At 56.1% G+C, this 15,680-nt stretch overlaps 2 protein-coding genes across 3 annotated transcripts in view; one reads left to right on the top strand and one right to left on the bottom strand.

Annotated features, from left to right (window-relative positions):
* The first annotated feature begins 791 nt into the window (after positions 1-791).
* PLEKHG4 (pleckstrin homology and RhoGEF domain containing G4) lies at positions 792-10,675 on the top strand. 2 transcript variants are annotated; one of them, XM_070500178.1, is made up of 22 exons: positions 792-914; positions 1,323-1,400; positions 1,567-1,662; positions 1,737-1,860; positions 1,949-2,042; positions 2,123-2,197; positions 2,278-2,394; positions 2,554-2,652; positions 2,746-2,894; positions 3,056-3,194; positions 3,289-3,405; positions 5,102-5,284; positions 5,541-6,037; positions 6,117-6,363; positions 7,132-7,221; positions 7,306-7,527; positions 7,620-7,790; positions 7,865-8,042; positions 8,442-8,558; positions 8,704-8,937; positions 9,025-9,140; positions 9,306-10,675. In XM_070500178.1, exons 1-22 carry the CDS (start codon positions 890-892, stop codon positions 9,309-9,311), a joined length of 3,174 nt encoding a protein of 1,057 aa, XP_070356279.1. In that variant the 5' UTR covers positions 792-889; the 3' UTR covers positions 9,312-10,675. The 2 variants fall into 2 exon arrangements, with proteins under 2 accessions (XP_070356279.1, XP_070356278.1); XM_070500177.1 differs by having other exon boundaries at positions 887-1,400.
* Positions 10,102-15,680, bottom strand: part of KCTD19 (potassium channel tetramerization domain containing 19) — a 33,652-nt gene continuing 28,073 nt past the window's right edge. Inside the window, exons 9-16 of the mRNA XM_070500181.1 lie at positions 15,190-15,332; positions 14,905-14,988; positions 14,522-14,636; positions 13,494-14,121; positions 11,940-12,131; positions 11,607-11,761; positions 11,159-11,260; positions 10,102-10,215 (exon numbers count right to left, since the gene is read on the bottom strand). Of these exons, the coding sequence (XP_070356282.1) occupies positions 10,102-10,215; positions 11,159-11,260; positions 11,607-11,761; positions 11,940-12,131; positions 13,494-14,121; positions 14,522-14,636; positions 14,905-14,988; positions 15,190-15,332 (1,533 nt within the window). The remainder of the gene's footprint in view (positions 10,216-11,158; positions 11,261-11,606; positions 11,762-11,939; positions 12,132-13,493; positions 14,122-14,521; positions 14,637-14,904; positions 14,989-15,189; positions 15,333-15,680) is intronic.

Below are 15,680 nucleotides of genomic sequence, written 5' to 3' on the forward strand. Positions count from 1 at the left end.
GGCTGGGGGAGTGGGCACGGCGGACCGGCCGTTGGTTGCTGCCCCTACCGGCGGACTGAGGAGCCGAGTCAAAGTCAGCGGGGCCCGCGGGGTGTGGGGGGGGAAGGGGGTGGAGTCGAGCCGTTCCGACCCGCGGGGAGGAGGCGGCGGCGGACAGGGGGCGCTGCGAGGACCCGCGCCTCTAGGCGCAGGGCGGCTGCCGTCGGGGCTGGCCGGGGGGGCTGTGGCTCCGTCCTCCGGCCCCCAGGGGGCGGCACAGCGCCGCGTCCTCTGCCGCCCTGCCTTCCCTCCCACGCGGCCAGGAGGCGGCGCCCTTGGACGCCGAGCGGCGCTCTGTGTCCGCCGTCGGGGCGGCGGTGCGCTGCGTTCGAGGGCTCCGCGTGCGTGGCGTCGCCGGCCTCGCGGATCGCCGCAGCGCGCCCTGGGGACGTTAGTGGGGCGGGCGGGTGAAGCGGGGTGCGCGAGTCCTCGGGGCCAACCCGAGGCCCGGCTGGGTAGGCCTGAGCGCGAGCATGAGGCAGCGGCATGTCCCCACCGTGAGGCTCCCACCAGCGTAGGCCCGCAAAGCGTGGCGGTGAGTGTGGTCCTGGCGTGGGGCCCACCCGGCAGAGGCCCATAGGAGCGCGGGTCGGGGCGGCCTAGGCAGAGGAGAGACCCTTGCTGTTCTCCTCTCTGCTCAGGCCTGAACTGCGGCAGCATCTGCGCCTCCTGTGCCCGGGCACCAAGACTGGCACCTCCTATAGCTTAGTGTGTCCTGCCTGCATTGCCCGCCGAGTCCTACCCGACCGTCTTCAGCCCATTTTCTGGAAGAGCTGAGGCCTCAGTTCACACTGAGGCCCCCGCCCCTCTCCCACTTGCCCTGAGCCGGCCCAACCTTAAGGAGAGGGTGATGGAAGGATACTCCGAGGATGGGGGTGAGTCCCCAGACTCCCAAGGTCATGCTACCGATTGGAGGTTTGCTGTATGCAGTTTCAGGGATGCCTGGGATGAAGAGGAACCTGCTCCCCAGATGCAGGTTAAGGACCCCAATCCTCCAAGACCACCAGCAGGGGCAGCCCAGGGTGAAGGGCTACAGGGTAGCCCCCTGCCTGGGGAACTGCAGTCACCCCCAGGACAGATGGCTGCCAGTGGGTCGGGGGATGGCCAGAAGAGCACGTTAGGAGGTTCCTCAGTCAAGTCAGAGGAACCAGCCTCCTCTGGAGTGGAGACCCTTCTATGCCCGATGTCCTCCCAACTCAGCCTGGCACAGGGCAAGAGTGCCAGCCAAGGGGGAGGGTTGGCAGGGGACCCAGTTACAGGCAGAGTAATGCCAGTTGGCTTAGGCCCAAGGGGTTTGGAAGGCGACCCTGTGGACCTTGGGGACTCTCTGTCTGAGACATCATCAGAGCTGCTGGAGCCAGGTAAGGGAGACTGGGCTGGGAAGTCTTGGAAGGGAGTGGGGGGTGCCTGGAGGTGGGTGCCAAGACTTGGGGAGGGCTCTGACCCTGCTCAGGCTGAAGTCAAGGTCCGAGGAGGGGTCTCTGCATAGGTGGCCCAATGCAGACCCAAGCCATTTCCCTTCCCAAGACCCCAGTGGATCCGGCCTTTCTAAGCCCACTGACTACCTTCTGGCCCAAGACCTCGCCTGGGAGCTGCTGGCCAGTGGCATGGCTGCCCTGCCAGGTAGCAGGAGAGACTAGAGGTGGTGGAGGCGGGGTGACTTGACTGGGGGGTTGTTCACGGCCCTCTCCCCACAGGGACTCGGGATGTAGAAGGTCGGGCAGCGCTGGTTCTGTGTGCCCATAGCCCAGCCTGGCTTCACCCCAGGTGCAGCAGCCATGAACTCGTCCGCCTCCTGCTCTACCTGCGAAGCATCCCCAGGTTGGGGGCAGGAGGTTGGGGGACAGGTGTGAGCCAGGAGATGGCAGGGCCTGGGAATTAGATACTGAACCAAAGCCTGCCCCTTTAGGCCCGAAGTACAGGCCCTGGGACTGACTGTGCTAGTGGATGCCCAAATTTGTCCCCCGAGCTCTTCCCTCTTCTGGGGGCTCAACCAACTGCAAGTGAGTATAGGGTTGTAAACCCCTTCCCCCATTCCTTTTGTGTGGGGTTGGGGACAGGGCTGAGCTCAGATTTCTTGCAGGAAGCAGCCCCAGGGTCCGTGCACCAGGTGCTCCTAGTGGGAAAGATGCCTGAGGAAGTGCCTTCAGGACTGCAGGTACTGAGCCATATTGGCCAGGGGTGGAAGTGGGGCACGTCCCCACCAGGCCTGGGTCATGACATCTTCTTTTCCTGCAGCTAGAGCAGCTGCCTTCTCATCAGAGCCTGCTGACCCACATCTCTACCACGGGACTGCCCACTTCACTGGGAGGAGGCCTGCCTTACTGCCACCAGGCCTGGCTGGACTTCCGGATGGTCAGTGCACTAGGTGGGGCGTAGGGTGGGTACCTGGCCAGCAGAGGAGCCTCTCCTGGGCTGGCTTGGCAGTGCAAAGCTGGCTGCAGTGGCTTGGAATCCAGGATACCTGGGACCAACACTGTGCACTGCTCTGGTCATGCCTGACCCTACTTGCAGCGTCTGGAAGCCCTACTGCAGAGCTGCCAAGTGGTTTGTGCCCTGCTCCAGGAGGCCATTGAGAGCATGAAGGCTGTGCCTCAGCCCATGGAGTCTGGGGTGAGTGTCCTCTCCCAACACCTCCCCAAATGCTTCCTGTCTCACTCCTTTTCTCCCATGCCCACCTCCACTGCCTGTTGCCCTTGATCACAGGAAGTCGGTCGGCTGCTACAGCAGGCACGAGTCCTGATGCAGCATGTGCTAGACTCGCCACAGCTGGCATGGCTACAGTGCCAGGGGGGATTTGAGCTGGCGTGGCTGAAGCAGGAGGTCCCAGAGGTGACCCTGAGCCCAGACTACAGGTAGTTGCAAGTCCAGCTCCCAGATCTTGTCCTAGCCTGCTATTTCCCATGCTAAGAGCTCAGCTGGCTGGCTCAGAACCAGCCAGGATTGTGGTCCCAGGACAGGGTGGAGTGGAGAAAGGCAACTGGCAGGGCCCCTAAGACCATGTACCCTGCACTAGGCCAGCGGTGGACAAGGTTGATGAGCTGTATGGCCGCGTGGATGGACTGCTGCACCAACTGACCCTGCAGAGTAACCGCCGAGTACAGGCACTGGAGTTGGTCCAGACGCTGGAGGCTCAGGAGGGAGGGTTGCACCAGGTGGGAACTGTCTGCCCAGATGGGCCCCACCCCTAATCTCAAGCATGACCCCTTCTCCACAGCAGCTCTCCTTTCCCTGCTTGTGTCCCTCCAGATTGAAGTCTGGCTACAGCAGGTGGGCTGGCCAGCACTTGAGAAGCCAAGGGAGCCCTCACTGGACATGCTGCTCCAGGCTCAAGGCCCTTTTCGGGAGCTGGACCGGGTTGCTCAGGTGGGTTTGGTCACTTCTTTATTCCGTAGGCATTGGGGCACTTTGCCAGGGACTAGAAATGCAGGGTGAGTGAAGGCAAATCTATCTTTTGCTCTCTTGGAATTTACAGTCCAGCAGAAAAGAACAGTTGTAGTCAAAGATTCAAAGTAATATATGTGTGTTTGTAAACTAAGGCAAAAACTCTGAAGAAAAGCAATATAGGTGTTTCTACCTGGGTGTCTATTAAAGACCTGTCCCAGAGGGATGTTGGGCAAGCTTTCTTGAGATAGTGACTTTTTTTTTTTTCTTTTGAGGAAGCTCAGCCCTGAGCTAACATCTGCCAATCCTCCTCTTTTTTTTTTTTTTTTTTTTTTGCTGAGGAAGACTGGCCCTGAGCTAACATCCATGCCCATCTTCCTCTACTTTATACGTGGGATGCCTGCCACAGCATGGCTTGATGAGCGGTGCCATATCCATACCCGGGATCCGAACCAGTAAACCCTGGGCTGCCAAAGTGGAACGTGTGCACTTAACCACTGTACCACCAGGCTGGCCCCAAGATAGTGACTTTGAGTTGAGAGCTGAAGCATAGGTGGGGGTTAGCCAGGCAGAAGAGAATTGGGGATAAGAGATATTCGAGGCTCAGGGAGCAAATAGCATGTGCAAAGATCCTGTGGTAAGAAGGAGCATTACTTGCCTGAGGAAGCATAAGAAGGACAGTGAGGTTGAAATGCAGAGCATAAGAGGGAGGGAGAGTGGGGTGAGGTGAGGTAAAACAAGGGTGAAAAAGTGGTCAGTAGCCAGATTGCTGGGCCCTGTAGCAGTATAAAATTTAAGCAGGAAAGTCACATAATCAGATCAGTGTTCTAGGAAGATAACCCTAATGTGTGGGAAGACAGTGACTTGGAAGATGGATGTGGAGAGTCCATTGAAGGGGCAGTGGTAATGGTCTCGATGGGAATGATACTTGCTCTGACCAGGATGGTGGCAGAGGAGATGGAGTTGAGAAATTGATTTGATGGTGGATACATAAGAGAGGGGAGAAGAGAGAGAGGTTATAAGGATGAATGGGTGCTGTTCCCTGAGAGAGGGACCAGGAGACAAGGACTTTCTTGGGGAAGGGCTTTCATGTATCCAGTCTTTGTGCTTTGCAGATGACCGTGAGGAAATGAGAGAAAGACCCTTGGGGTTTGGGTCTGGAGCTCAGAGGGGAGATCTGGCTACAGAGGGTCACTTGGGAGATGTAGGTGTGTGGGCAACGTTTGAAGTGTGGTGACACAAGATTGCCTGGGGAGAGAGAGTGGAGTGTCCTCAGGAGTCCCAGCATTTAACGGCCTAGGTGAGGGACAGGGAGCAAAAGGAGGAACCACCAGAGCAAGACCAGGAAAATCAGGAGAGTGGGGATGGGGCAGGGCAGCTGGCAGACGAACGGATGTTACTGAGCAGTAGTCAGAAGAGGCCTGAGAAGTGCAGGGGATGGGGGGCAGAAGTGGGGTTGGAGTGAGCTGATGAGGTGAAAAAGTGGCGATAGTGAGGACAGAGAGTTCCTCCAGGAAGTTTGGCTGTGGAGAGGGGCGCAGAGAGAGAAGGGAGTGAGTGGGAGGGAAGGTCTTTAATCATAGGAGACACTTGACGTGTAGATGTCCATGGAAAAGACCTGGGCTTGGGGGCTTGACCACCAGGCTTGGGGCCGGCTGAGCCTAGTCTCTGTCTCCAGGAGCAGGTCAGGCGAGGGGAGAAGTTTCTGCAGCCATTGGCTGGCTGGGAGGCAGCTGAACTGGGCCCCCCTGGAGCCCACTTTCTGGCCCTGCAAACCCAGCTGACTGAATTTTCTAGGGCTTTGGCCCAGCGGCGGCAGCAGCTGGCAGATGCCGAGAAGCTATTGCAGTTCTTCAAGCAGGTTGGTGAGGGGTCGCATCCCTGGCTCCAGGTGGTCAGTGGGGCCAGAGGATGGCTGCCCAGCTCCACCACAGCCTGAGCTCTTCCTGGATGTTCTGCTGCATTTCTCTCCTTGTCTTCAGTCTGACCCCCAAATCTAACCACTAGGGATGTGGCCTGGGGCCAACATCCTGTGGGGATGGAGAGTGGGCAGAGGAGAAGGCTTGGCGGTCTCGGTGGGATTCTCTTTCAGTGCCTGTGTGGCCTTGGTGTTGCAGGCCTCGACATGGGCTGAGGAGGGGCAGCGAGTGTTGGCAGAGCTGGAGCAGGAGCGCCCGGGAGTCGTGCTGGAACGGCTGCAGTTGCATTGGACCAAGCACCCTGACTTGCCTCCTGCCCACTTCCGAAAGATGTGGGCTCTGGCCACAGGGCTGGGGTCTGAAGGCATCCGCCAGGAATGCCGCTGGGCCTGGGCACGGTGCCAGGACACCTGGCTGGCCCTGGACCGGAAGCTAGAGGCTGCACTGAAGCCACCACCAACGGGCAGCACAGCTAGCCTGTCTGTCAGCCAGGTCCCTTCTGTACCTCCCCTGAGGAAGGCATACAGCCTTGATCGGAATCTGGGGCAGAGTCTCAGAGAGCCTGCCCACCACTGCCACCATGCGGCCATTGTGGCTGCCTGCCATGGACCAGAGGCTGGAGATGGTGCCCAGCCCCGGTCATCCCCCACTACCATGCCTCCACCAGGCAGCTCTGACCCCAGGAGCCCCAACAGGTGCAGGCAGTGGGCAGGGCAGGGAGGGCAGTGTCAGGGCAGAGCAGATGTCTTTGGTCCTGACTTCACTACCTGGTAGGCTCCAGCTGGTGCTGGCAGAGATGGTGGCGACAGAGCGGGAATATGTCCGTGCCCTTGACTACACCATAGAGAACTACTTCCCTGAGCTGGATCGCCCTGATGTGCCCCAGGGCCTCCGTGGCCAGCATGCCCACCTCTTTGGCAACCTGGAGAAGCTGCGGGACTTCCACTGCCACTTCTTCCTGCGTGAGCTGGAAGCCTGCACACGGCACCCACCCAGGGTAGCCTATGCCTTCCTGCGCCACGTAAGCCCCACAGGCCACATGGCCCCCAGCTGAACAAGTGTGAGTTTTGCCACACTCAACAAAGAACTATTTTGCACAGGCTTGGTGCCAGGCCCTGTGCTTGGTACAGCTGTAAGTGAGACCTACAAGGTCCCTGCCCCTCAGGGTGCTCCTAGTTTAGTAGAGGAGACATAAAAGTGAAAAAAGTAACTCCAGATTCTAGTTGGGGCTAGGAGAAACATAGTCGGGATGGACGGATGATTGTGAGTTAGCCACGGGGGTGGGGAGCAGGGGTACCCCCTTTAGCAAGAGCAGTTAGCAAGGCCTCTTTGAGGAGCTGACATTTGAGCTGAGGCCAGAGGGAGGGGCTAGAGTCTCAGAGCATTCCATCCAGATGCAGTGCAAAGCCCTGGGGCAGGAAAGAGGCCCAGTGGTCAAGGAAGAGTCAGGTCAATGTAGCTGAGTATGGTGAGCAAGAGAAGGAGCAGTTTGAGGTGAGGTGAGGTGAGACCAGAGGGATGCTCTCAGAGCTGTGGGAGGAGCAGAGCCAGATGCAGGACTTCATCCCCAGAGGGCCTGTGGGCAAGCCCCACTCTGCACAGTGCTGTTCTTGCCAGATCACCCCTCATTCAAAACAGGGTAAATTGGATCTGCAGGGGGAGGCCTCCCTAGGAACTGTCTGTTGACCTTTTGGTCTTCTCAAGCTGAGAGTGGTCTGGCCCTAGGAGGCAGGGGCAAACTTTGGGAGCTGGCCCTTTGGCACCCCAGCTGAGCCATGTGTCTTTGCAGAGGGTGCAGTTTGGGATGTATGCTCTCTACAGCAAGAATAAACCTCGCTCTGATGCCCTGATGACTAGCTATGGTCACACCTTCTTCAAGGTAGGTGAGCCTGAGTCTGTAAGGGGAGGTGGGGATGGAGGGAGTACCTTGAAGCCGCCTGATGGTCTCCCCACTACCTGGTAGGACAAGCAGCAAGCACTGGGGGACCAAATGGACTTGGCCTCCTACCTGCTGAAGCCCATCCAGCGCATGAGCAAGTATGCATTGCTGCTGCAGGAGCTGGTGCGGGCCTGTGGGGGGCCCACACAGGAGCTGAGTGCCCTGCGGGCTGCCCAGAGCCTCGTGCGCTTCCAGCTGCGACATGGCAATGACCTGCTAGCGATGGATGCCATCCAGGGCTGTGATGTAAGTCATCTCAGGCTATGGTGGGCTGTTGTAATGGGTGTGAAGGGAGGGGGCAGACGAGGCTGGGCACCCACCGGGCCCCAAATTGGCAGGTTAACCTCAAGGAACAGGGGCAACTGGTGCGACAGGATGAGTTCACAGTGCGTACTGGGCGCCACAAGTCCCTGCGCCGCGTTTTCCTCTTTGAAGAGCTGCTGCTCTTCAGCAAGCCTCGCCGAGGACCTACAGGCATTGACACATTTGCCTACAAACGCTCCTTCAAGGTAGGCCCACCTGACCCTGCCCTGTGCATCCTGCTCCCCCAGTGCCTCACCAAGCCCTTCTCCCAACAACACAGATGGCAGACCTTGGCCTCACTGAATGCTGTGGGGATAGCAACCTGCGCTTTGAGATCTGGTTCCGCCGTCGCAAGGCCAGAGACACCTTTGTGCTGCAAGCTGCCAGCCTGGCCACCAAGCAGGCCTGGACAGCTGACATCTCTCGCCTGCTCTGGAGGCAGGCCGTCCACAACAAGGGTGGGTCCCTGCCCCCTACTTCAACCCACACTCTCCTCCCTGGAGAGCTTAGATTGTCCCAGAGGGGGCCTAGAGACCTGGAAATGCTTGGGAGCAGGGACAAGGATTGGCAGCAGCCAGTGAAGAGGAAAGAACTTCAAAGTCAGGCAGTCCTGTTGTCACTATATCTGACTGTGGACACAGTGTTAACTTCTTTGACTGTCAGAGGTCTCATCTTTAAAAGGGGAATTATGACACCTGCCCACGGGATTGTTGCAAAGAGAGAGCCTGGCACCACAAAGGCTCAGTGCGCAGGAGAGTTAATCTGCTGGGTGGTGGGTGTACAGGAGGGATAGATAGAGGCCCGAGGGTCAGGCTGATGTCCAGAGGGACCCCATCTATGCTCTCTCTCCACTCCAGAGGTACGCATGGCTGAGATGGTGTCCATGGGTGTGGGGAGCAAGGCCTTCCGAGACATCGCCCCCAGCAAGGAAGCTATCAGCGACCGCACCATCAACTACGTCCTGAAGTGCCGAGGTAGCAGGCAGGCTACAGGGGTCGGGGGTGAGGAGAGCTGCAGGAGGCAACATGGACCTCTGTCAGCTCTGGCCTGCACTCCCCTCAGGACATTGGCCCAGGTGGGCTCTGACCTGTCTCAACCTGACCCTCTCTCTTTCTGCAGTTCGCTCTCGGGCCTCCATTGCTGTGGCCCCGTTTGACTATGACAGCCCCTACCTGGGAGCCTCAAGCTCCCTTCCTGGAGACCCTGCCTCTTGCTCTGTACTGGGGTCCCTCAATCTGCACCTGTACAGAGACCCAGCTCTTCTGGGCCTCCGCTGGCCCCTGTATCCCACCAGCTTCCCAGAGGAAGCAGCACTGGAGGCTGAAGCAGAACTGAGCAGCCAGCCATCTTTGAGTAGGTCTGGGCTTAGCCAGAGCTGGGAGGGCAGAGCTTGAGTTCTGGGCCTGCCCTGCTGACAGCTCACTCAGTCTCCCTCCCTAGCTCCTGAGGACTCAGAGGTCTCGTCCCAGTGCCCATCAGCCAGTGGCTCCAGTGGCTCTGACAGCAGCTGTGTGTCAGGGCAGGCCCTGGGCAGGGGCCTGGAAGACTTGTCTTATGTGAGTGCCATTTTGCCGTATACCTGCCAGCCCCTCCTCAGCCCAGCCTGGGCCTATGGCTGCCTTTCCTTTAGGTGGGGGCCTTGGGCCAGAGCCATTCCCCAGAGACCCCACCTGGACCCCAAGCTGGGGAAATAAACACTCATGCCCAACTTGGCACCATAGGTCTGAGCCCAGGCTTGAAGGTGGACAGTGGATCCAGCAGTCTCTAGATCCAAGGAACATCACTTCCTCTCAGGATCTGCTGTGACGAGGGCATGGCTGGTACTTGGGCCACCTCCAGCCCACATGCACAGCCCTATTGACTCCCCTTTCTGAGGTCTGTGCCCATTGGCAGACCAGGAGGGGCCTCTCCAGAGGCCCTGGCTGCAGAGCCTGAATGAGCACCCTGATCCTGGGCTCCTGGCCCTGTGTCCCCTTCTCCCGTCCCCCTCTCCAGCTCCTTACCCCAGTTTTGGGTTAGGATTAGGGTAAGCAGATGGTGTGTGTTTGTTTCCATGCTCTTGGCTGGTGGGGCACCAAGTGGCTCTGGCAGTAACTGGGCTGCCCCACCCCAGAGGAGAAACACAGGTGACTTCCCAGCAGCTGCTTCCTACCCCCAGGTTTCAAAGCCAAGTTCCCCAAACTTAGGGAGAGGCCCACCCTTATTGGACCCTTATTCTTGCCTGCTCTAGCTCCCCAGGCCCAGCCCCTTCTTTCCTGGGTCAGTTTGGTTATATTTACTCAATGCTTTTTGAATAGCTTTCAATTACAGTTGTCTAAAATTATGTCAATGGTTGTTAGGTCTTTGGCATCTCAGAGAGGGAGTCCAGGCCCTTGGCTCGTGATTTACTCTTTATTTGTTTATAATAAAAAATAGACTGATATGCACCCTTGGATGGGCACATGTGTTCTGGGGACATCCCCAGTTAAAATGAACTTTGGCAGTTGAGGGTATGTGGGGGCAGCGTCGCTGGGCACCCTAGCCATCTTGTAAGTACTTTCCCAGGATAGAGTAAGAGACAGATCTAGACAGGCCCCTCTGGATGAGCAGGTCCACGCAGCGACCATATTTCCTGGCAAAAGGCAGTGTGAGCTGGAAGGAAAGGCTGGTCTTATCTCTGACGTGCTGGCCAGTTGCCCACTCTGGCTGTGTGTGGGCGGGGTCCTCTCATCTGGGTGGGTGCAGGGGCAGGGCAAGGCCAGTTGTTGGGAACCTGATGCTCTTGGGCTCAGTTCTGCCCAAAGGCATCTCACAGGGCTGTGGCTAGGGGTGGCTACCAGGGAGCGAAGAGAATAACCAGAGGGTCAAAAATGTATGATTCCTGCCACTGGTCTTCCACCTTCTAGCCGCAGATGCTGACTTCACCTTTCCAATCAATATTAGGTCAGAGGCCTAATAGTAATTGGGTACTAGTGTGTTTATGGTAAAAGGTGTTGTAATAATGCCCTTGATTACAGAAATATCAGACTAATGGGAAATTAGATAAATCTTTTTTACCTACAATGTTAAAATAAAAACTTTGAGCCCTAAAATTATTTTAAGGAATCAAAAAACCTGGGTCATTCCTTTGCCCTTATAGGACATTTTCTTTTTCTTTGTAAAGAATGTTTTAAAGCAGCTTAAATATGAGGGGAATGTACAAAAGTGGTCACATCATGGCTAAGCAGGTGAAGTTGGTATCAGCCATTAAGAAGGTCTGACTGTCAATAGTTTCTCTGATTTCAGCACCCCAAAAGGTTGGGCTCATATTATAATGCTTCCCCGAGTGTGGCCAGGGTTGTCAGTGATGAAGGCAAAATTGGTATCATTGGAGGAAAATTACAAAAACCAGTCACCTGAATGCTTTTTTGACCACTCTGGACTGGTTAATTTCAGCCATCGTTTCTCCCTCCCCAGGACCAGGGACCAGAGGTCTAGCTGGTTGCCTCGCCTTCTGGGCAGTACTGGCCTGGCCCTCATGCAGGTGCAGCAAGACAGTGTCCATCTGACACATCCACAGGGTCACCATTCCCAGTGGAGTGCAAGTGGCCCTCACCTCTACCCAGCTGTACAGGTGTTCCTGGGTGTGCCGGTCATCCTTGAAGCCGGTGACGGCCAGCAAATCCACCACAAACTGCTTGGGGCTGATTTGCAGGGTCTGCCAGAAGAGCTCACGGTCAGGCAGGTCTGGGGGCAGCTGGCTGACACACATTTGCCCTGAGCCCCTCAGAGTGGGATGCAAAGCAGGGGCTTCACTGGACCTGCAGGAGCCGCAGAGCTCGGGGGGCATTATCACTCCAAACTGCCCCTTGGCCAGGGGTTGGTCCAGATGCTGCTGCCTTGTCTTCCTGTCCCTGCCCTTCTTACCTGCCCTTTCTGCCCCTGACCTATTTCCCTCATCCCCCTTCTTAGCTTGGTTCCTCTTACCTTGCACCACTTATTGGGGTGGGGGGAGGGCAAGAGGACAGGTAGAGAAGGAACAAGGCCTTAGGCCTATCACATACCCACAGCCGGTTGGCCAGGGAGACCACCTTGGCTGTGATGGCTTTGGGGTCCTTTTGCCTGATGGAATCCAAGATGATGTCTGTCAGGAAGCGGTGACATTTCTGTGCATAAAACATCTCTTCCCAGGACAGAGGGAAACTCAAGAAAGTCACCCCTGTGAAGGAGAGAGTGAATGTGGCCACATCTGCCTGCAGCTAGGGCGTCAGAGTTACTCTGGAGTAAGGAGAGAGGTGTAGGGATCCCAAGGGAGACTGTCTCCCTCAAGTACCTTGGGTAGGGGCTCAGGCATCTTCACAAGGAAGTGCAGGCCAGGCATGGCTCCAGAGCCTTACCTTGGGGCTGGGGACTGGCTGTGGGTGGCGTTTGCCTGAGGTTGTCCATCTGTGTGGTGTAGATGATGCTGTCCTCAAAGAACATCCAGGAGCCATCGTTGCCCACCACAGGAGGGTGGGTCACTTTGAGGATAACCCCTGTGCTGTCCACCTCACTGGCCTCAGGCAGAGGCTGCTCAGGGGCAGGGCTTTCTGTGAAAATAATGTGGGGAGGGGGCTCTCCTTAAGCCACTTCAGAGACCAAGCAGGGAGGGGGATGTCTGGTGACAGACTACTGCAGTCAGTCATCCCAACCTTCCAGCAGCTGCTGCTTCCTGCTTCTCGGAAGTGGCACCCTGGGCTGGCAGGGCCTGTCCTGGCTCTCCTCTCTTCATTGCCCTGGAATCACTGCAAGCCAAATCCTAAATTTCAGAACTCCAAGGAACTTTCCAAATTCCAATGTTGAACCAAGAGTGGTTCAAATAGGGCTGATAATAACCCAGCTTGGGACTGGAAATCTTTGTAAAACTGTAAATTGAGAGAAGCTTTTTGGGCAAGCCTTTGATGCGTGTCCACTCTGAAGAGTATGCTTGACAGACCAACTTGGGGCTCACAGGCAGGACCCAAGAAGGCCCCTCCAAGCAAGGCCTGAGCCACTAAAAGGGAAGGCAACAATACTGTAGGAAGGACTTTGAAGGAGCAGAGGAAACAGCCCGTCATGGCAGTTCTCAGCCCACTTCCCTGGGCCATCTCCACACCTCCCCACCATACACAACACACCTCTCTTCGGCCCAGTTCCCACAGACCTATCTCCTGGACTTCTCCACCTGGATGTCTCTCAGCACGTTACACATAACATGTCCTCTTCCCCAAGTCTACTCCCTCTCTTGTCCATCCCACCTTAGTAACCGTCCACCCCTCTTGCAGTCACCCAAGCCAGAAACTTGGCCCCTGCTTGGCCTGATCCTTCTCCCCTTCCTCCCACAACTGCCTAGCCTGTTTTACCTAGAATGACCTCACTACTTATAACACTTCCCCTCCTGCTGTTGCATTTCCTCTGCTCCTGGAGAAAGCTTTCTAAGTGCACACCTGACTGCTTGCTCCCTTGTTTAAAATGCCTCAGTGGCTGCCCACTTCCCTTAGGATCAGAACAAAGTGCCAGGTCCTGAACTTGGCTCAGAAGACCTGTCCTGATTACTTTGTCTTCAGCCTTATCTCCCATCATTTCTCCAGGGAAGCCTGGCTTCCAGCTAGACCAGTGATCTGTGTTTCCACAAGTAGCTGAGGCTTCTCCTTCCTTCCTCTGCTGACTCCCCAGCCCCTAGCCTCCTTTGTGCTGCTGTCACTTCACAGCCACCCCCTTCCCATAGCACTCATCATTTTGCCTCTTGTGGTCTCTTGGTCCCTCAAGCCATGCCAGTGTGTCAGTCATTCTTGTATCTGCTGCTTGGCACAGAGCTTGCATCTGTGCGTGCAGGGTTCTGGTCCCCCAGTGTCACTAACTCTATGGTCTTGGCCAAGGTTTGCCTTCTCTGTTCTAAATGAGACTTAGGTCACGGATGGGACAGGACTCACCTCTCTCCTTTGGCCTCTGCTTGCCCCAGTCCTTCAGGGTGACAGCTCTTTTCATGGAGAAGTATGGCTTAAAGCTTGGCTCTGGCCCCTTGTCTTTGGCTCCAGCCCCAGCCCCTGCCTGTGGACCTAGGTCCTTCTCTGAGGCTGTGGAATGGCCTTTCCAGGAAGCTGAGGTGCTAGGCTGGGAGGCAGCCTCACTTCTTGAGGGGAGCTGTAGGGCAGCTTCCTCCAAGGAGCTGCTCCGTGGAGCTGGCAGTGGCTGGAATTCCCACTGTTTGCAATTGACCATGTCCCATTCTCTCACCAGGGAGATGAGTTTTTGCATGGGGGTGACAGGAGGGTCTTTGATTTCAGATTTCTGTGTGAGGTTGACTGTGGTACACTTCTTCTTGGGAGGACTCTCAGGGTGAGCCCCCCAGTGTCTGGGGTTGGCACAGAGGCCAGGACAGTGTGAGTATGTGCTGGGATTGCCTGCCCTCTTGGCGCTTCGGCACAGGGACACCTGGATGGTCTGGGAGTACTGGTCAGCCTCCTCCATCTGGCTGGACCTGGCCAGGGTCCCCTTGGCCTTGTTCCATGGAGTCCTGTCATTGCAGTCTTGGAAGTCCACAGGCATGCAAGCTGTGGTCTGAGGAGGAAGGGCACAGTAGCTCTGGGCATTTTATGCTTCCACGTTGAAGCTTTCCCCCAAGATATAATAAGCTGGGCCTCCAAGACTTCAATTGCTTACCCAGAACAATCCCATCCCCTACATGGGTCAGACTGAACTTGGCTCAGTCTGAGTAGGGGTGGTGCCAGCCCAGGGGCCTCTCACACTCCAAAGGGACATATTATCAGCATCCCAAGCCACAAGCAGCCAACAATTCCCTGTGTCTCCTTCGAGGTTCAGAAACGAGTTACTGTGCTAGGAACCCATGTAGGCCCTGCTCTTTCATTTTGCCATGTCCCTCAGTAGTGAGGTCTTCCCCCTGAGCCCCGTAGTGGTGCTCTTTGAGGACTACACCAAACCAAAGAAGGTTGGGACTTACTTCTTTGGTGTCTCTACTGAATTCCACCAGTGACCCTGGCCCTTCTGTCACCACATGCAGCCTCCTGATGGGAAAAGCTTCTTCATTTTCAGATTCTTTCTCCTGGGTCCATGACCTGCAGATGCCAAGAGGGGTTGGTTAGTGAGCAGAAGCTTCCCCTAACCCATCAACCATTGGTCAGGTCTGCCCTTTGGCTGGGAGTTAATTCTAGATAGTGGCGGAGAAGGGTTTTGCTTAAGTCATTGGCCAATCCTGGGCCTGCTCCACCCCATAACCCCAAGGAGAACAGGTTCTACTGGGAGACAGGACATAGGACAGGGCTCCCAAGAGGAATATAAAGGTCCATACTCCAGAACGTGATGTCCAAAGCAAAGTTTCCTTACTTGTATGCCTCACATTGGGCAAGGGCTTCTGAGAGGGATGGGATGTGGTATTCTTCTACCTCCTGGCAGAAGAGGGGCCATTCCCTGAAAACGACAGAGATGTTGGACTGAGCAGCTGGGGTGGGAGTGTGGGTGGGGGCATAAGCCTCCAGAGCTGCTGCTTTGAATAGCAGTTCAAAGGTTATGTTGGAAATAATACAACCTCCTCCCTGAAGGCTGCTAACTCAAGTTTCCTTTGTTGCAGAGGGATGGGATTTCATCATATGAATTCCTTCCTTCACTTACTTAAATTCAGATGGTAAAAACAGTTTTCCAAGTCTCAGGAAGTTGAGAATGTGTCGGAACATTTGGCCATCCCCATGGATCAGCAGGGTCTGTCCATATGTGATCCAGTATACTCTCTGAGGGTTGGACAGCAGTTCTGGATACTGCAAGGGGTTGGACACCAGGCTCTGTTAGTCTGTTAGTTAAAGGGCTAGGTCTTTAGTAAAGGCAGGTCAGTCTTCTCTCACTTCATTTTCCTGACCGTTCTAGAGCAGAGGCTTTAGGATCTCCATCTCCCTTTCTTGTCAACTACAGGGAGCCACAGTGGAGAGCAGAATCTCCAGAGAGAAGCACATCATCTCTGCTTCAAGTTTTGCTGGTCCGTAGACTACCCTCTCTAGTCATTTGGAACACCACCCTTATTCTTGCTTGATCCAGGCCCCTCAGACTGGCCTCTTCCCTACCCAAACTCCTGAGGGCCTTCCCAGCATGCTGCTCATATGATAAGAGCA

Source organism: Equus asinus, chromosome 28, assembly GCF_041296235.1.
Source record: "Equus asinus isolate D_3611 breed Donkey chromosome 28, EquAss-T2T_v2, whole genome shotgun sequence".
Classification (NCBI taxonomy): Eukaryota; Metazoa; Chordata; class Mammalia; order Perissodactyla; family Equidae; genus Equus; species Equus asinus.

Coding starts and splice junctions, on each gene's coding strand:
- PLEKHG4 (XM_070500177.1), top strand. CDS start 890: ATGGAAGGATACTCCGAGGATGGGGGTGAGTCCCCAGACTCCCAAGGT. Junction 1,861..1,948: donor TACCTGCGAAGCATCCCCAG/GTTGGGGGCAGG, acceptor CTGCCCCTTTAG/GCCCGAAGTACAGGCCCTGG. Junction 6,038..6,116: donor GACCCCAGGAGCCCCAACAG/GTGCAGGCAGTG, acceptor ACTACCTGGTAG/GCTCCAGCTGGTGCTGGCAG.